Source organism: Peromyscus maniculatus, chromosome 3, assembly GCF_049852395.1.
Source record: "Peromyscus maniculatus bairdii isolate BWxNUB_F1_BW_parent chromosome 3, HU_Pman_BW_mat_3.1, whole genome shotgun sequence".
Lineage (NCBI taxonomy): Eukaryota > Metazoa > Chordata > Mammalia > Rodentia > Cricetidae > Peromyscus > Peromyscus maniculatus.
This window is the reverse complement of record NC_134854.1, coordinates 148,167,861-148,188,292: the sequence shown is the minus strand read 5'-3', so window position 1 is coordinate 148,188,292 and position 20,432 is coordinate 148,167,861. Positions and strand designations below refer to the sequence as shown.

The following is a 20,432-nucleotide window of genomic DNA, read 5'->3' as shown; positions in this document are numbered from 1 at the left end:
CATGACCCATGAGATGGAAGCCTTTGCCTTTGACATCATTTGTTCCTAAAGTCTACAGAGTAAAGCAACTAACCTAGAGGAGAAATTCCAGAACTCTGAATCCCCAACCCGAGGACTGAAACATCTGGTAGAACAGCTATGGGAGCATGCTAAGTCATGGAGGTTTATAACATCTTAATGGAATGTGTTCCAGACATGCTCAGCCTGACAAATGCAGGCCTGGTGCAACTATGAGAGCCAGAAGTCCTGAGATACCGGTTTGCTGTCGTTTGTAGATGGCGGGTCCCCCAAAGGCTTGTGTTGAAAGTACATCCTCTGGCTGGGGATCTAACCATGAAGAGGCGACTGGATCTTGAGGACACAAACTTTATCCACAGCTACTACATGGACCAGTTCATACTGGATGGGCTATTAGGGGTGGGCCTAGTTGTAGATGTCACTGGACGCATGTCTTGAAAGGATGCATCCCACTCGGGCCTTTTCTGTCTCTGCCCATGCTGAATTTGGATCCTTAGCACCAATGTCAAAAAGCTGAGTTTGGTACCATGATTCAATAACCCTAGAACAGGCAGGTGAATCCTAGGTGCTCACTGGCCAGCCAGTCTAGTAAATCAGTGAGCTACAGCTTCAATGAGAAACCTTATCTCAAAATACAAGGTTCAATTTAATAACCTCAAAATATAAAAATAATCAAGGATTATATCTCTTACCACCCTCCCAATGCTCACATATGTATACCTGTTTTTACACACTCACAGAGTGGGGAGTGGGGAAGGGGAAATCATGGATTTGCCCTCAGGGCTGGTGTGCTACATAACTGAATCCAGGCATAGAGCTTTATATAGAGACCATCCATAGTGTCTGTTTGTATCCAGTGTTCAAATTAAAAAAAAAAAAAAAGACTGAGGTGAGATGCAGACAGTGGACAGGAAGAGGAGGAAAAATAGGAAGGGAGGGGAAGAGGAGAAAGAAAGGGAGTGGAAGAAGGAAAAAGACAAGGAGGTGGAGAAAAGGAAGAAAAAAACTTTTTGACACAATGGATTTTTCTCAAAAAAAAAAAAGAGCTTGAGCCTCTGCCCAGGGTGCCTGCAGCACGCAATTCAAAGGTAAGCAACCCTCAACTCCTCTCTTTGAAATAGTTTCGGGCAAGAAAATTAAAACAAATGTCACCTAAAAATAAGTAATGAGACCCGGAGGTCTAAAAATTTGGAATGCTTATCTTGTGACTATGTGTAGAAGAGGATTAGGCCGACGTAAAGAGCGACACGTGTCTTTAATTTCCTTTTATAATCCCCTTTGAACTGACTGTGCTCAGATCTCTCGGTCCCTACAGGAATTTCCTCTATGTTCTCTGGGAAAATAAAAAATAAAAAAGGAATCTGGTGTTTTCAGAGCTCTTGGCTCCAGCCAGCAACGAGTGGCTTTTTCTCCACACTGACAAATCATGGGCTTGGCGATTATTTATTAGTTTTATTTTTAAAAGCAGCCTGCACTAGGCTTTTAGGGCTGTGCACCACCATAAATAATGGGCATTTCCAATAAACAGTTCAAATCTACTTGATTGGCCACTAAATCACTTGGGTTCCCCACCTTGGGAAACCCTGTGGCCAAGGGGAGCATTTAAGTGAGCCTTCTAGGGAGGGAGGGCCTCAGGGAAGCTTGGAGTGAGGGAGGCAATGGGGCGGGGCGGGGTGGGGTGGGGGTGGGGAAATGCTGGGTACTATGGTCAGGCTTTTGAATCTGTCAGAATCCAACACAGGGAGATACACCTGCCTGCCACAGAGACCACCATGTGCCAGGAAATATGAAATGCGGATTCTCAGAGTTCATACATGGGTGGAAAAATGTGTATGGGTCACCCACATCCATCTGTGTGTCAGGTCGCTGGGCAGGATCCACTCATAAGACTCTGGTGTCTGAATCTGGGCCTCATGAGAAAACAGTCCAAATGAAGTGTCCTTCGATCCCGTCACTCTGGGGACTTAAAGGAGTGTCCAGTGTTGACAGAGTGAGGAGGAAGGCCTGACATAATCCCACCCCCTTGAGAGGGCCTTTGAAGGTGGATTAGAGGCCATCTGAAGGGGTCACCTGTTCTCAACCCATGGAGCGGAGTTCCTACAGGACTTCATCTAGAACCAGGAGGAGACATCTGACAGGATTCAAACACAATGTCTTTACTGACCACACCCCCCACACACACACTCTCACCCCACACCCCATCCCCCCCCACACCCCTACCTCTCCACCCCCACCTCCCTGCTACCCCTGGCTTAGTAAGTGTCAACCTCTGCTGCCTTGTGTCACTAAAACACTTGAGTGCTAATGACCCAGCTGTAAACTGCCTTGGAAGATAATTAGTGTGAAAGCCCAGGTTAGTCCCAGGGGGCCAGCTTAGGACTCAAAGTCCCCAGAGCTCCCTCCTAATCATCTGGGAACATCACAGCCAACAAGAAGATGCCTGGCACACAGTCTTGGGAAAGCTGCGTCTTGTACCTGGTCTCTCCAGCAGCCCAGTCAAGACAAAATCAGGAAGATGCCTCCATATGTTTTAGCTGGGACAGCTCTGGCACTGTGGCTTCAGAAGCATGGAAACTCTAAACATGTGTGGCTGGACCTGGAAGCTCCTCTCTCTGCCTCTCTCCCAGGGTGGCTGAGCTTTCCTGATAGTGGAACCAGCGAGTCTGCCCTCTGTCCCTGTAGGTAGTGGGTAGGTACAGGGACTGGCTGAGTCTCAGTGTGCAATAGTGTTGCCTTGCCATCCGAAGAGAATCACCTCTGGGGAAGCCACCAGCTGGGTAATTAGGCAGCCAGCTGATTGGCTAAGGGAGCTGAGAGTGTCTCAACTGATGTTCCCTGCTGTATGTAGTTCAGGGAGCACTGACTGGCAACCTCTCACCTGAGGTCCAGTGAAGGAGAAGGGCATCCTCAAAAAGTGTAGCACCTCACCAGTCCCACAGCATGGAGGGGCTTCTCTGTTATGCTACTAACTTGCACTTTGGAGAGGCCAGGCTGCTGTCTCACCATACTATGTGGTATAGCAGTGAGTCTCGGAGCAAGGGCTATCACGCCCTAGGAGCCCCTTGTTTTAGTGGATGCTGTGCTGACACTCTCCCTTACCCAGCCAGAACCAGGACGAAGGGCATGATTCTAATAGAGAGGTTACCAGCAATGAAGAAGCATGGAGGGGACATGGTGTCACAGGCCATATCCTGGATGGGCTGTAATTACGAAGGGGTGCAATTCTTCAGACATGCAGGAAAACTAGGGGGAGGCAAGGGCTCAGTACCCCAGTTCAGAACTCTCTGCTGCTCTGGTACTAGGAAGCAAACCTCAGGCTACTTGTATACCAGCTAAATACTCTACCACAAGTTCTGCCATTGAGCTCCAGCCTTAACACTCTTTCTACTTCTTTCTTTCTTTCTTTCTTTCTTTCTTTCTTTCTTTCTTTCTTTCTTTCTTTCTTTCTTTCTTTCTTTCTTTCTTTCTTTCTTTCTTTCCTTTCTTCCTTCCTTCCTTCCTTCCTTCCTTCCTTCCTTCCTTCCTTCCTTCATTTTCTTTTTTTGTTTGTTTTTGTTTTGAGACAGGGTTTCTCTGTGTAGCCCTGACTGTCCTAGAACTCACTGCGTAAACCAGGGTGTTCTCGAACTCAGAGATCCACCTGCCTCTGCCTCCTGAGTGCTGAGATTAAAGTGTGCACCACCACTACCACCCTGCTTCTTTTTACTTTTCATTTTAAGGTAAGGTGTCATTAAGTTGCCGAGCTTGTCCTTGAACTCATGATCCTCCTGCCTCAGCCTCCCAAGTTGCTAGGATTACAGGCTTGTACTGCCTGGCCTGGTGTGTGTGTGTGTGTGTGTGTGTGTGTGTGTGTGTGTGTGTGTGTGTGTGTGTGATCACTGACTAATAGGAGAGACTTGTGCTTCTGTGCTTAAGTGAGAAAATGAAGAAGATGTGTTGGTCAACTAGTTCCACTTACAGAGAGTAATTGGGGAGTTGTATGTCAGGGGGGGTCACAGAAGAAAACAAAACAAAAAATGAATGTAGGAGCCAGACAGTGGTGGCACACGCCTTTAATCCCAGCACTTGGGAGGCAGAGGCAGGTGGATCTTTGTGAGTTCGAGGCCAACCTGGTCTACAGAGCGAGATCCAGGAAAGGCGCAAAGCTACACAGAGAAACCCTGTCTCGAAAAACAAAACAAAACAAAAAAAGAAACCAAAAAACAAAACAAAAAAAAAAAACAAAAATGAATGTCGGAAAGGGTTTTGTAGGAAGGGGTGGCAGGGGAGGGGGATGGAAAAATCATGAAGCATTTCATACATATACACATGTATGAAGTCATCAAATAACAAATTTTAAGTCTTAAAAAAAAGAAAGAAAACCAAAGGCACAAATGAGACTGACTGTTTTTCTGGCTGCCATTTGTGTCTCTGCATGCACACCTGATCTCAGCTGAGACCCCCAAGCGCACGGCCCAGCATCTGCTCTGACAGGATAAAGGAGTGACAGGAACCCAGGAAGGCTCCCCAGACTGCATGTCAAGTGCCTTCTGGGGAAGGAGCAGGTCATACTAAGAAGGTGGATCATAGACCAACTACCGTGGAGGAAAGATGGGTCCTAAGAATTGAGCAGTGGTGATATCTGAAGTACCATAAGGGTGGGCACACCCCAGCAAGGAGCTGTGACCCTAGAGCTCACACACATCCAGCTGCAAATGCTGTCAGCAAGGCTGGGCACCGAGACAATGAGGCTGTAGAGAGATGTGCCATGATAGGCTCAAGCCATCTCAGTGCACACAGTGTGATGGGACCAGCAGCAGCTCAGCCCACACTTAACCACTCACTTCTAAGAAGGATGCAAAACGAACTGAATCAACTTCTTAAGAAAAATAATTTAGTTATTCAGTGTGTGTGTGTGTGTGTGTGTGTGTGTGTGTGTGTGTGTGTGTGTGTGTGTTGTATGTGTCTGTGTGTATATGTGTGTGTATACAGATGCCCACAGATACTAGAAGAGGGCATGGGATCCCCTGGAGCTAGAGTTACAGAAGGTTGTGAGCCACCTAACGTGAGTGCCCAGAACCAAATGTAGGTTCTGGACGAGAAACAAGCAGTTTTAACTGTTAAGCCATCTTTCAATTTTTAAAAATTTTGTGTGTGTATTCATGCACACACATGTGTGTGCATATGTGTGTGTGCTACATGTGGGTGTGTGGGTACATGCACCCATGTGCACACATGTGGAAGACAGAGGAGGATGTCAGATGTCCTCGTCTCACTCTCTCCCTATTCCCCTAAGACAGGATCTCTCACTGAACCAGAAGCTTATAGTTTCAAATAACATGGTGTCATAATTTGGAAAGTAGTGGCCCCTATAGGTTCATGTATTTGAGTTCTTAGTCACCAGAGAATGGCACAGCTTGGGAAGGATCAGGAGGTGTGGCCTTGTTAGAGGAGGTGTGTTACTGTGAGTGAGTGGGCTTTAAGGTTTCAAAGGCCCACACAGCCCCTGTCCCCTTCTCTTTGCTTGTTGCCTGCAGATCAGGATGTAAAACTCTCAGCCTGTCTTCTTCCCACCATGATGATCCTGAATGAACCCTCTGAAACTATATGTGTGGGTTTTTTTTCACAAGTTGCCTTGGTTATGGTGTCTCTTCACAGCGACAGAACAGTGACTACAACACATGGTTTGCCAGTGACCTTCAGGATCCACTTGTTCAGTCTCCCAGTTCTGGAATTACAAGCACATGCTGCCATGCCTGTTTTTTTACATGGGTGCTTGGGATTTGAACTCAGCTCCCCCTGGTTACATAGCAAGTGCTTTTATTGACTAAGTCCTCTCCCAGACCCATTAGTCAACTCCTACAGAACTTGAAGAAGCTACTGAGAGCATCTGTTTTATAACCATATTCTTCTGTTTGTAGATTGTTATGGTTTGAGTTCGAAATGTCCCTCACAGGCTCCTGTGGTTGAACACTCAGCCCTCAACTACTAGAGGTCTTTTGGAAGACTGCAGAACCTTTGGGGTGGGAAGCATGGCTGGTGGAGGGAAGTAGCTGGGGACTGGCCTTCAAGGATTACAGCCCCGCCACCATTTCTGGCTCAGGCTGCATCCTGATTAGGATATGAGAAAGCTCATCACACACACCTACCCATGCCATCCACCATGCCTTCCTCACCAGGATGGACAGAAACCAGAAGCCAGAATAAGCCTTTTCTCCCCTAAATTAACCATCACATATTTTTGCTACCTCAAGATGTCACTGAATCTAATAAAATTTGGATCTTTAATATGACTAAGCCTCAGCTCCTTAGACACTCAAGTTTTTCCATTTTTGCTAATGTATAATTTATTCTTTGAAGCTAAGAATTAAGCTGAAGAATAAAGTTTGAAACAAAGGTCAACAAGGTTCTTTGTCTAGTAAAAGTAATATAAATAAATAAAATGGGAAAATTAAGGTTCCCTACACTGTTAGGGCTGTTTTGAGGTTAAATGTACATATGTTCTCCATTTGTGATGGTCCATCTGGTGATATTTAATCTTCACAATTGGTAAAAGCCATACTCAGAAGCAATTGTACTTTAGATTTCGACTTTTTCCTGGGCTAAGGATTTACAGTCAGTGAGGCCATGCGCCCCTGAGAAGGGAGAGAGAAGGGCCACCCTCCTTTTCATCACAATAAGTTTCTATTTTCCCCACAGTAGGCCATTTGCCTTGACCTGCAGGAGGCTTCTCTTTCCCTATTTCCCCACTAAGAAAATGGGGCTTGGGATCAACCTACCTCAACCAGCATTTGTTTCTGAATCTGTGCCCTGAGACTGAGGACCCTATTGCAGCTGCTCCTGTACCCCTGCTCCAAGACAGTGGATCCTATCGGAAGCTGTTTCCATACTTGTAGACCCAATCCCAGGACCAGAAAGTGCACATTGATGTTTTGGGACTAACAGAGAAGAGGAAGGATATCACTAGTAGGAACCTAGAAAAATCCAGACCTTGTTAGAATCAGCAGCTGCTGGCTCCAGGGCTCCATCTCTACCCAAGGAATCTTGGGTAGCCAACAAACTTCTCTCTCACTTTTTCTTAGTTATTTTCCTGTCTTTTAATTCTTTAATTGGAGGGGCCAAAGAACCATCAGATAGCTATTACCAGAAGATGCTGGGCAGTGGCCTTGAGCCACAGCTTCCAGTCAGCCACATAATCATGAGGGGAGCCAATAGACACTGCATGGCATGCTATGTTTGATGTCCCTTAGGTTGGGTACATTAAATTCCTTTTAAACTCATGGTATTTTCAACATATAATGAGTTTATTGAGCTATGGGCCCATCATAAATTGAGAACATCTGTTCTGCTATAAGGAAAATGCTTACAACTGCAGTACAGGGTAGGCTCTGCGGTGGGTGGCTGTGCACACGTGCACATAGACATGCATACACATTAACTCCTTTGCCCGCTCAACTTTCTCAACTTCTTCAGCAGCTCCGTAAGGAAAGTCAAAGAAATGACCAATTGGAAAGAATGAAAACAGTGTGGGGAGCTGTTGGCTAACAACATCTGTCCTTGAATTCAATCACTCCTTCTCAGGAAGCTCCTGGAACTTACAAGATTCACAAAGCCCTTCCTCAAGGTTATACACACATACACTAACAATTGCTGGGAAAAGAACAGAAGAGACGGCCTGTGTGCTGTGCAGGGAGCTCTAGGGATATAGAGTCATCATCCATGCTAGGATGGCCTTTATGGTCATGGAACTGCCATTGGGGGACTCACGATCTTGTACATAATCCCTCACAAATATCTTGTAAATAGATCCAATAAGCTTACTGATTCATGAAACTAAACTTGGGTGGAATAATTCCTTTGGTCTGTGCCTATGCTGTATATGGTATAAATGAAAGTTTGTTTGTGTTTCAAGAAGTATAGGACAGAAGACAGGCATGGTGATGCATGCCTATATACTTGGGAGGCTAAAGCAGAATTGTGAGCTGGAAGCCAACATGTGCTATACTGTGAGTTCATGTTGAGCCCAGGCTACACAGTGAGACCCTGACTTAAAGAACCCAAACCAAAAGTACAGCCACCAGAACTACCAACAAAAGGCTATGTGGGGCAGAGTGTGCACAGTAATTACCATTGCTTGGAATGGGGCGTGGAAGGCAACACTTAGTGAGACATGGGTCTTTTCTCCTCTCCTTTTGTCCTATCTGAGCCCTGCCTCATCTAAGATTACTGGGGCAGAGACACTCAGGTGTGAGCCACAGTGACATTTGTTCAAACAACTTTGTCCCTTTCTTAAGAACTGGAGACACTGATTCAACTGGGTTAAGCTGTGTTTCTTGTGCCCATAATGAGGCCAGCCTTGCAACCTGGAGAGGTGCAATGGAGACGGGTAGAGTACTTAAGAGCTCTGCACACTAGCATTCTGCACATGGTTGTGAACAGAAGAGAAAGAAAGAGAGGAGGAACAGAGCTGAAGTCAGAGACATCTCATAAAGCCAGTGGAGTCCATCATGATCAGTCTAGGACCTGCAACCAGCCTGCCTCTCCGTCTTGCCTCTGATCAGCAGATTTCCCAAAACTGATTGTGCTTATGCTGATGTCAAGAGTTACAGCGATCAAGGACACTAGACATCTCTACTACGAAATGTATGGGCTCAGAAGTGTCCTTGCCTAAAAGACCCGACCCCCCCCCCCCCCGTCCTTACCGCAGAGAGAAGCAAGCCTGGAGCTGGCCAGCTGGACTTCCCTTGTCTCCAAGCCTCTTACCATGCCCAGGCCATGTGTTTACATGTGTGACAAGAGTTCTGATGTCCTGGACAGTTCTTAATTGCTTCTTCCCCTAGGATCCAGATCCTTTCCCATAGCTATCACCCATTGTCCCTCTAAGAAAGAATACATCACTGAAGATTAAGACAGACTTTTCCCCCTTCTCAGTGGAACCCCATTGCTGATAACTGCCGAACCTGGATATACATGTGGTCCATTGAGCCTTGAATAGCCAAGTGCACTCTCAAACAAGGCTCACAAGTGCCAGCCATTTCTCTACATACTCCTAGATTCAGCTCAGCCCTGGCTTCACCAGGGATGTGATATCTCCAGGGTACGCCTTTTTTTTTTTTCCCCACACAAGCCATTATCATTATTCGCATGGCAGCTGGCAAGGCAACTGTAGCTTTTATCTACCACTTCTGAGTTGATCGCTTTCAAGGCATTTAACAAAATTTGTCTTTTGTCATAAATATTATGGTAGGTGTGGTCCTCAGATAGGCCTGATTGGTCTTCTATCACACAGCCTGTAGGAAATTCTCAGGAACTTGTTAGGGTTGTCTGCACCAGCTGTTTGCACCTGGCAAGCAAGGCACACAGTCACAACTTCCCCAACTATCAGGAGATCTGGGGCAGGAAGCCAGATGGGGCAGTAAACCCAGCATAATAATGGCTGGGCAAGCCCCTAAGCTTGGCACACTTGTCTTTCCATTAAAGTGGCACTATCGATAGCTCTGTGTCCCCACGGGGTCTGGGAAAAGCCCCAAAACCATACCTCTGCCTGTGCATATACTGCATACCTACACTGTGTGAGCATCTCTGTTAGTGTGCATTCTTTGCCACTGAGGAAACCAGAAGTCTTGACTTTCTTGTTGTATCTGTCCATCTCTATCCTTTTGGGACAACTTTAAGCTTTCCATATCCACCTCAGTACTTACTGGAAGTCGTTTTAGGTAAGCAGAGTTAAGACCGTGGATACATACAAGCACCCAGAGGTCTCTACTGTGGCTGGCAGAATGCTTAGCCTGGAGGTGAGCTGCGAAAATTTTATTTGTGAATGATGGATGCAGGAGGGAATGCATTTCACTGACCGTGGCATCTGAAGAGGTGTGCTAAGGTCACTGTGAGCAGGCACACAGTAAAAGAGCCAAGAGCCACTGCCCTCAAGGGCCTTGTAGCCTGCATGGAGCAAGTAGAACAGAGCTGTCCTAACAGAAGGGCTTTTTATGCTAATCAATAATAGTGTTGGGGGTGGGGTAGGGGCGAGGCTGTCACCATGACATAATACCCGGCAGATGCAATTTTAAATGAGAGAAGAGTTTATTTTGCCTTCTAATTTTGGATCTTAGAACGACGTCTCACATCATGGCAGCCATGTAGCAAAAAGAAGGCCTGTGTTAGCTGCCTTTCTGTTTTCCACTTGTTCATTCCACCCATGCCCCTGTCTATGGAACAGTGCTGCTCACACCAAGGATGGATCTTCCTCCTTATTTAGTTCTCTCTGGAAACATTCCCACAGACACACCTTGCAGTATGCTTTATTATTTGGACAGGTACTTCTTAACCCAGTCAAGTGACAACCAAGATCGACAGTTACTCAATTGTACATGTGTTTTAATTTTTCATCTTTGAACTTGTTTGAGCTGGTGAGCTGTGTGTTGATGATGTTGAGTGATGATGACACTTTTGCTATCAGTCTGGGTCCTTGAGTAACTGCATGGAGCAAAGAGCCATCTCTAACTACATTAAATATGCAACGTGAGCAAGAATACATAAAAGATGTTAAACAACCGGAATGTAAAAATGAATGTGTTGCCTCAGCATAGCTTGGCCTAATTCAACCTCATTCAGATAGAAGCAACGAGGCATATGATCAACATATAAGGAACTTTCTCTTTACACATATTGCCAGTTGTAGCCATGTTTTTTTCTGTTGCATCTTTCCATCACTCCTCCCTAGGTCCATGTTGGAAATTGCTCCATTCTCATTCATGTCACAGTTACAGCATGATCAGCTGGATAGGAAAGTTCCTGACCACCTATGTCCAAAGTGCATGGCCTCAAATCGCTCTATACCACAATGCATATTTCTTACATTCCAGGCGGTGTTGACCTAGGAATCGAAGTGGAATGACACATTGATACAACTTCTTCTAGCAAATTTCCCTGCTACTCAATGGTCTAGGATAAGAGGAAGAGGAAGCCAAGTCCAGGACTCAAATGCTTCATCTGCTGGAACCCTGAATTCAGTGTTCTCCACTGCACAGCCGTACCTCTCTGAGCCTCCTGGGAACATCCAGTCTAAGATAGTCCAGAACAACAACTGGGCCAAGATCCATGTGAACTCATTCCTGAGTGGAGACTCAGCACACCATTGCATGCAGATGGTGCCAAACTTAGACCAAAACAAGTCTGCATCTTTGTGGTAGAATCTGAGTTTGAACCTTAATAAAGTGAAAATACACTTCCCTGTTGGTCATACAGTGCGTAGGAACATTATATGGGCTAAAAGGAATGTGTGTGTGTGTGTGTGTGTGTGTGTGTGTGTGTGTGTGTGTGTGTGTGTGTTTAAGAATAAACTAAGGATATTGCTATCTTTTATGGGACACTGGGCAGTGGCTTAGCAAACTGGAGGAGGCTGAGATTTCTAGGTAAGGAAGAGAGTTAGAAACAACAGGTATAGATTCCCAATATGGAAATGCGAATAGGTACAACCTTTTGTGTATGTGAGGTGCTAATGATTGAATCTAGGATCTCGTGCATGCTAGGCAAGTGATCTTCCACTGAGCCACACCCACAGCTCTATGGTTCATTTTGTTTATGACCTTAAATAACAGTTTGTGTCCAGCCTTGCACATGGGAAGTGTTCCCCAAATATTTATTAATAAGTTTTTATAAATTATGATTCTTGGCCACTTTCTCTTCTGTCTTATATAAGAAAAATAAAATATCTATAGAACCAGGAAGAAATTTCTACACCATCGTTGGCTTCCTGTTTCCCTTATCTCTACTTCTAGCACATACATACTCACTAATCTTTACAGGAGCAACTGCCTCCTGCCTGTATCCCTTGGCATCCTAGCATCCCACGATCCTTCCTGAGGAAGTTTGCAAACGTAAACCTCCATCATGTTGCCCTTCAAAAACTCCACTATGGTACTGGGTTGGGGCAGGGGATAAGACCATTCCTTTCCACTTCTGCTGTTTCTTCCATGTGGAGGATCATGGTCAACTGGAAGGCCTTACCTTGGCCCCACAGTTCTCTTCTCAGTTAAGAGGAGGGGAGTCACTTGTTTTGTGGAGCACTCTGGAAGATGATCCTGACAGTCCTCGCCTGCCTGCTGCCCTGCCCTTCTGGTGGGAGCAAAGTGTCTGTGGTGAGGGTGTTCTGTGCCCCTACAGATCCCAACACTTACAGAGCTCTTCAGGGCACTGTGACCTGCCATCAAAAGTGCCAATCTGTGCGCAGCTCACTAATAGGGAACTTTCATGGCTCCCTTATCGAGTTACCTTCGGCAGGGGGCAATTTTCAGTTCTAAAGCTCACACGCTGACTGTTGTCCACCTCTGCCTTGATCTTACTTCTCCTCTGACTTGGTAATCAGGACTGAAGGGCCATACTGTTTACCGAAGCCCATATGAAAGCAACACATTCCATTGTCTACGAAAGAAAGCGGAGTCCTCAGCCTGAATATAAGGTCCTCTACCAAAAGAAAAAGGAAGGCGTCGGTCAGCTCCCTAGACTCAGTTTCCCATTCCACTGTGACCTTGTCTGGGCCCTAGTACAGTCACCAAACTATGGTTCTCTGATCTCCCATAAATGTGTCATGCCTTCTCTGCCCTGTGTACCCAGCTTGGGTCTTTCTACTCCGCTGGCATTTACACTCACTGAAATTCTGGCACGCTGTCCAGGTGGCCCGCAAGCCACTTCTCACTGCCCTTCTGATCTGCCTTCCTTAGCATTTCCTCATTTTGTTTCTTTGCCAAGAACTTGCCCTCCGCTTGTCATTCCCCTTCACACCTACCTGCTGGGCCCCGGTTAGTCTCCCGTGACGTGCCTACCTCCGAGGCTCCCTGAGTACCCTGGAGAGTGGGGTACTTCCCCTAACTGTTCCACAGAGCGTGGTACAGCACATTACCAAAGACACCGAGTTAGAAGTACCCTTTGCTTTTTCTCAAGAAACCCATGAAGGAAGGCAATACCACATAGTTAGATGCTCCCAGGGAACAGAGTTATCGCTCTCATTCCGAGGGTAAGATCCTAGACCAGCAGGGACAAGAAAGGTGTGTGCCACTGTGTGAACCTCATGGTAGAGTCTGTGCTACTGGGAGGCACCTACAGAGAAGCCTCCAGAATCTCAAGGCCCCACAGGAATGCTGTCTGATTTGACTGTCACCCTAACCAGGCGGTAGATGGGACATCATGCAATTGACTCGACTTCCCTAGGAGGTTAGTAAGAGCCTAGACTACCCAGTTCCTAGAATAAAGAAGGAAACCCCCAACTCAAAGAAGAAGAGATGCATCCAGGCCACCCAGATTAAGCAAAACGTGGAAGGGTCTCTGTGATGACCCTCCCCCCACTAATGAGCAGGCATGCCAGAATGTGTCTCAGGCAACAGCAGGTCCCAGCTCAAATGACACGTCTGAATGTGGAGGCCATGACATTTTCCTCACTGGCTTGAAGCTTGGGAAGTCTGATAGGCCTCTTTGAAGTCTGCTTAGAGCCTGGGGAATGTGAGGGTTTGAGAGGCCAGATAAGACCCTCTCGGGTTCAAGTATCAAGATGCTTTTTTCACTTTATACATGCTGCTGGGAAAATGAGCGGGGCTCGAGTTCTGTAATTTCTCACAGGAAATGTGGAATCTGCCTTGCTTCTATATTGGGTTAAAAAAAATAGACCCCCTAGATTAAACAAAAAGGGGAGTGATTCTCTGTCACACAGGGCAGTCGATACAGCCCTTGGTCTTCTGACATGCCCAGCACAGGAAGGATTCTTGCTAAATGGAAGCCCTTTGGCAGGCCCCGTAAAAACACAGCCATCACACTTCACTCTTTCAACTCAAATGGACAAAATCCTGTTCCGTCCCATCTGTCATTTTGGGTCACTCCTCTCAAACGCCTTGCACACACTGAACCGACCACATTCCAGATGACCCAAGACAAAGAGGATCTGTGACACAGTACCGATTTTGGTGAGCCATTTGGCCACAGCACCATAGATCTCATCCAAGATGAGGATGACCACAAGGTTGATGATGACTGCTGTTGCAGTCACTGTCGCCCGGACATTGGAGCGTGTGGTCTTGCTGAGGGACAGAGCAGCTGCAGTGGTGATCCGATACACAATGACCCCAAAGACAATGGAGAACGTGAGGGCGATCTGTGCAGAGAAGACAGGAGAAGGAGGCAGTTACTGAGCAGGAAAACATATCAGCAGTCAACTATTGAGCGCCTTGAGCGCCTACTGTTCGTTCGAATCAGCTGCTAGCAGCCTCTAGTTGCTGAGTGAGCAGCAAAGGACCAGCAAAGCCACTGAACTCTGATGTAGCATTCTGATTGTTAATGCATTTTTAAGACAGAGTATCCTCACTTTTTATCAGATCCCAATAGTCTAAAACACACACAACACAAATAAAGATGAGAATTCTGAACACTGTGGAGTGTAAAACACATCCTGATTTCCTTCATTCTAGAACTTTCTACCTACTACAGAGAGAAGATGAACTCCTTTTATACCATAGTAACAGGTGTGGGATTATTATGTGCTAAATGAAGACAGCTGCTGTGGGAACACAGCATGGGGATCTGCTTGGACAGGGAATAGCTGTAGAGGAAGTAAACTTCTAGTTGCACCATCCACTAAGGGAAATGGGGAGCCACTGAAGATGTTTGAGCTGAGAAGGGATGAGTTACAGCTTGACAGATTGGAGAAAGGGTTGAAAAAGAGAAAGGCACAGAAAAGAAAAAAGAGATCAATCCGAGTGGTGTTGGCACAAGATGAGGTGAAGAAAAGCACTGAGTTCTCTTCTAGGCACCTTGGAATTGAAGTCACAGATTCTAATTTGGTGTACAAATAAATCTCTTGTTCCTTTGTCTTCCTGCCCTCAATCTCCAAGGTCCACATTACCTCCTCTAGAACATAAGAACAAGGGATTCCTCTAGACCTACAGTACCAACCCTCCTGTGTCTCCACCCTTGTCCTTCTCCCCATCCCAGCCAAGGAAGGACAGTTCCCGGAAGCATTCGGATACCATGAGCAAGAGTTCCCAATCAAGGTTCAGCAAGGGGTGGATGGAGGGAGGCCTCTGTCAGGAACAGGTCCCATTCTGCTCTGCTTCAGTCAAGGGACATCATGTTTTACCCTTGCTGCCAATGATACCATTCATTCAGGTACTGGTTGGTCTCAGGGGCAGAAGAAATGGGGCACTGACTGTTTAGAATGTGGAGTGAGAAGAGAGCAGGTGGACGGTTCCCCTGGAATACAGAAGAACACTGGAGGAGACATTCTGGAGGGGAGGGGAAGAGATGGGAGGTGCATGGGGGGAGAGTGGAGGGCTGGGAAGAGGTCTGAACTGCATGTTGCAGGCAGTGTGAATGATACTCTGGTGAGCTTGGAATGAGTTACAGATGTGTCAACATACAGACCCGTGCAGACCTCTGGGGTGCCAGCATGCTGAAGCCTGGGGTGCTAGTAAGAGACTGGGCTGCCTAGCCTGGTGTACTTTATAAATGCTAGCATTTGTCCTGTGGGCCATGGTGTAAGAAAGGCGGTGGGGGAGGGCTTTTATGGTCAAGTAAGAGAGAGTGTTTCAATGTGTGTGTGTGTGTGTGTGTGTGTTTGCAAGGATAACAGGAAGTAAAACACTCCATGGGAAGCCTTTCTTTGGATGGGGATGCAGCAGCAACACCAGCCTGCAGGACAAGGGTGTGGGGGACAACTCTGTTAAGTGGGAAACCTGTACATGACATCACACTGCTCCAACAATGTAGATGATTCACTCCCTGGTCCTCAGGGGCTGTCACTGACGGATCGTGAGAGCCTAGAAAATGTGGTGTGAGATTCTCTTCCTCCCCCCACTTCAAATCACTTCTACAGTGATGACTGGTGATGGGAGTGCTGATGAGGTGGCAAAGGCTGGGCACGGAGGAGTAATCCAGAGTGTGTGTGTGTGTGTGTGTGTGTGTGTGTGTGTGTGTACACGTGCACGCACATGGATGCATTTGGTTTGGTGTTGGGAGAAGACTAGAAGAAAATGCCAAGAATATCCATTGCTTTAGGATCATTGGGGAGGGAGATGGAGAAGGGATCCGCTCCTGGACTTCTCTGAGTCTGAAAGGAATGAGTGTGGTGTAATCTATGACACTAGAGGCTCCATCGACTGGGAGCTTGATTGAGATGTAGTCTCTCTGTAGTGGGTAGCCATTCCAGCTTTGGTCTGGAAGTTCCAACCCCCATCGAGGCTTCGGTAACTATCACACCTACAAGGCAGGGCCAAGAGAGGGCCCTGAAGACCTGAGATCTGGATGCGCCACACTCTCTTGTTTGCTGGACCCTGGACACTAGAGGTAGATCGAGGCGAGTTCTCCAGAGAACACTGCCGGTATCACCTCCAACACCATCCCTAGCCTCTACTTACTCTTGGTAAACTTCTATTTCTCTGGTCTTGATTTTTCTACCCCATGGTAGAAACCAAGTTCTGAACCTCCCCATTGGGATTTCCCAGAACATCTCTAGGTCCACAGAGCTCCCAGACTGCTCAGGCTTAGAGAACACCAACCTGCCCCCATGACCGACTGTTTTGTAGACAAAGAAACAGGTGTGGAAACAAGAAATCATTTGTCTTGGCCACCAGGTCTGTATTATCCCCTATGACTCCTGGATCACAGTGGGGATGAAAGAATTATAGTATTTAGGGTTCACCTATCTACCTACAACCTTCAGTTTTATGCATAAAGAAACTTAGGCCAAAGCAGCAGCAATCTGATTGTCCCAAGATTTGGAGGGTACAAGGCAGAGCTGAGGTATTAATGGATAATGGTGACATCATCAGCGTCATCTCCCCAGTGTATCTTCTCCATGCCACTGTTCAAAATACCTCTTCACTTGAGCTAATCCTCATAACTGCCATGACTTCTGTCAATGAGATTTCATGATGAGCCATGACTGGGCCCTGCCGTGTGGAACTCAGCCAACAGTCCCATCTTGACATCAGATCTCGGGTCTCTTGTCATGGACTCCAATGTCATTTCTACCATTTGGGGTTGAATTGTTGGTTTTAAAGGTATTCAATAATATTTCTGATGACCTCTAAGCCACTGCACTGGGACACATCATGTTTTGGGTCTGTCTCCCACAACTAGGGTAAAGGAGGTTGGTCATGTGCCACATTCTATGGATAATACTATTCCATAGTATTCCATATAACCAGCTTGCTAAAGACTGTGGATTTTCAGCCATGAATGACTCATCTACACTACACGAGGACACATTATCCAAGCCCTTATGGGTTTTGTATTTTGGTCCTATAATTTTACCTTTTGGTATAGAAAAATATTGCAAAATGTTATGTTGCGAATATGAAATGTCCCCCACAGGCTCATGTGTTTGAACACTTGGAAGGTTGTGAAACATTAGGAAGGTAGAGCCTTGCAGGGGGAAGAAAATCCTTGGAGGTAGGCTTTGAAGAATACTAGCTGAGCCCTACTTCCTGTGCTCTGTCTGTTTCCTGGCTGCAGATACAATGTGACCAGCCACCATACAGTCCTACCATCATAGACTGTATCCCTTCTTAAACTGTAAGGGAAAAAAAACAGGCAAAAACAAACAAAAAGCATTACCTTTGTCCTAGTTAAGTTTCCTTGTCTACTTAATACAGCCTAGAGTCATCCAAGAAAAAAGCCTTGACTGAGGATTTCCCTAGATCAGACTGACCTATGGATATATCTTCAAGGGATTGTTTTGGTTATTAATTAATGTAGGATGACTAAGCCCACTGTGGGAGGTACCATCCCTAGGCAAGTGGTTCTGGAATGGTATAAGAAAGCTAGCTTAACATACGTTGAAGTGGGCAAAACAGCATCCTTTCTCCATAGTTTTTCCTCCAAGTTCCTGCTCGGGTTTTTGCCCTGACTGTCATCAACAATGGGATGTGACCTGGAAATGCGAGCTAAAGAAATGGTTTCCTCCCTGAGTTGCTTCTGACCAGTGATTGATCCCAGCGACAGAGAGGGAACTGGAGCACTCTGCCCCCCTTGACGTTGCTTGCTTGTCAGACGCTTGGCCAGAGACATGAGAAAAATATTTAATATACAGGGTAAGCCTGGACACAGAGTTTGAGATTATGAAAGACATAGGAAGAGAGACCGACTGGTCCCCATATTCCGGGGCTTGCATTCTGAACTGATGTTACTAAAACCATTGTGCACATGTAACAAGGATGAACTGGAAAACAGCTGGTCTGAGCCCCAGGCTTCAGGTCCTGAGCTTCTGGGATGCTCTTATGGAGAGTAAGGGAGAGGACAAGAAAACTCTGCAGATGTCTGGAGAGTTTGCTAGGGGGGAAGCTTGGGAAAAGAATATGGAGGAGGAAGAACTTTCTAGAAAGCAAGGAGGATTGCTCAAGGCAGAAGCAACCTCGGCTGATCCAGTAGGACAAGGCTCAGCCTGGGGCACAGAATGGGACAGTAGCTCCAGTAAACAAACAGCTTTGTCACTGGGTCACAGCTGCCTCTGACATCCATCTGTAATTTGTTTACTGCTCAGTCCTAGCAGCTGTCTAAAGGCTAGGTGTCAGGGAGACAGCCTGAGAAAAATACAAAGAAACTAACTATAAACGACTTCCCCTGTGGAGTTGATCTTGTAATAAAGCAATAAATAGGTAAAATACATTGGCTGAGGCCAATCCTCCAGCCTCAGCTCCTGGAGTAGTAGAACATACAAGCATGCATCGCCATGCTTGGCAACTTTTCTCAGTTCTACATGGCATGACCAAATTCTTTCTGGTCCACTCTGGGGACACTTTTTGAATGACCGCGGCAGCTTCTTGCTTGACTATCCCTCTCCCCGACACTTGCCTTCTTTACCAGTGTTTCTCTTCTCTACACCCAGATTCCCCTCTGAACTGCACAGTGGATCACGTGACTCCTCTGCAAACCCTTCTCTAGGGAGTTTCCCAGCAGGGTGACCCATTCCTTGCTCTACCCCTGGCTCCCTATGGCCTCACTGTCTGTATCTCAGCCACAGCCACACCCCTCTGTTCTTGTTTGCTGCCCTTCTCACTGGGCATCTTACCAGGAGCCATGTCCTGGAATCCTTTTCCTCACTCTTCCCCCTGACTCCAAAATATCCGCATAGCTAGTCTTTCTCCTACTACAGATCCTTGCTAAAATCTTGATGAGACTTCCTTACTTGTATTCTTTAATAGATGCATTTGTAATTTTAAATTTTGTTATATTCGGAACATAAAGAACATTCTCTCTCTCTCTCTCTCTCTCTCTCTCTCTCTCTCTCTGTGTGTGTGTGTGTGTGTGTGTGTGTGTGTGTGAGAGAGAGAGAGAGAGAGAGAGAGAGAGAGAGAGAGAGAGAGAGAGAGAGAGAGAGAGAGAGAGAGAGAATTGTAAAAGCAAACTCCGGTGTATCCTGCCTGCCTCACATCAAACACAAGATCGCTTGTCTCCTATCCAGGCTCTTCCTTCAGTCCTAATAGGTTGCTAAGTTGGGTGACAGTTATTTCTTTACCTTTACTCTTCTGTTACTTAAGAATGCATCATTAGGCATACCATCTAGGCTTGCCTCTTTCCAAACCTTGCCTGATAACAATCAAACCGTGTATATTCTTTGTCCTTTTTTTTCCACCCATGCTGCTCTGTATCATGATTAGCTTGTTCATTTTCATGGCTATGTGGTCTCACTGTGTAAACAGATTCCGTTTATGTATCCATTCTCATGGGGATAGGCCTATGGACTGCTAGCCATTTGGGGCTATTATAAACAGTGCTTCACAGATTTTTCCCTATGTGTACTTTGCTGTGTGTGCACATAAGGTTTTCTAGGGCATGCACCTAGGCATGGAATTTCGGGGCTCTAGGCTTTAAGTCTCGGTTTTACTAAGTGATGCCAGAATGTTTCTAAAGGCATCTTTAAATAATTTCTTAAATGAACTCCCACCAGCATTGTACAAGTTTCTTTTGATCTAGATCTTTCCCAACACTTGTTATTGACAGACTTCTTAATGACAAGATGTCTGTTGAGTGCATATGGTATTTCACCATGGTTTAAATTAGAATTTCCATGAATACTAATGTGGAGTTATTGGCCACTGGAGTTCCTCTTTTGTGAGGTGCTTATGGAGGTGGCCTTTTGAGTTTTTATTGAGTTATCTAGTTTCTTGAGTTTGTACTTCTTTATGTATTTTGAGACCAGCTTTTGGTGAACTACAGTTTTAATGAATTTAATAAACTTTGAATTTGCCATAGTCCTTATTTTCAGCTCCCCCCCCCCCCCTACACCGCTTCCCATAAAACCACTCCAGCTAAGGCCTTGTTGAGGTGGGAAAATGTCTGTAAAGTGAGAGTAGCCTCAGTGCATAAATGTCTGCTCTATTGTTCCTCCTCTAGATTTTAGCCAAACGCTAGTACTATCTGGGCAGTTTTTGAAGGCTTTGGCAAGACTA

The 20,432-nt window shown here is 46.1% G+C and overlaps 1 protein-coding gene across 2 annotated transcripts in view; it reads right to left on the bottom strand.

Moving 5' to 3' along the window:
• Window positions 1-20,432, bottom strand: part of Ano2 (anoctamin 2) — a 343,664-nt gene that overhangs the window by 52,655 nt on the left and 270,577 nt on the right. For both annotated transcript variants that reach the window (XM_016006375.2, XM_016006378.3), the window contains one exon: window positions 13,945-14,140. In XM_016006375.2, coding sequence (XP_015861861.1) covers window positions 13,945-14,140 — 196 coding nt within the window. The remainder of the gene's footprint in view (window positions 1-13,944; window positions 14,141-20,432) is intronic.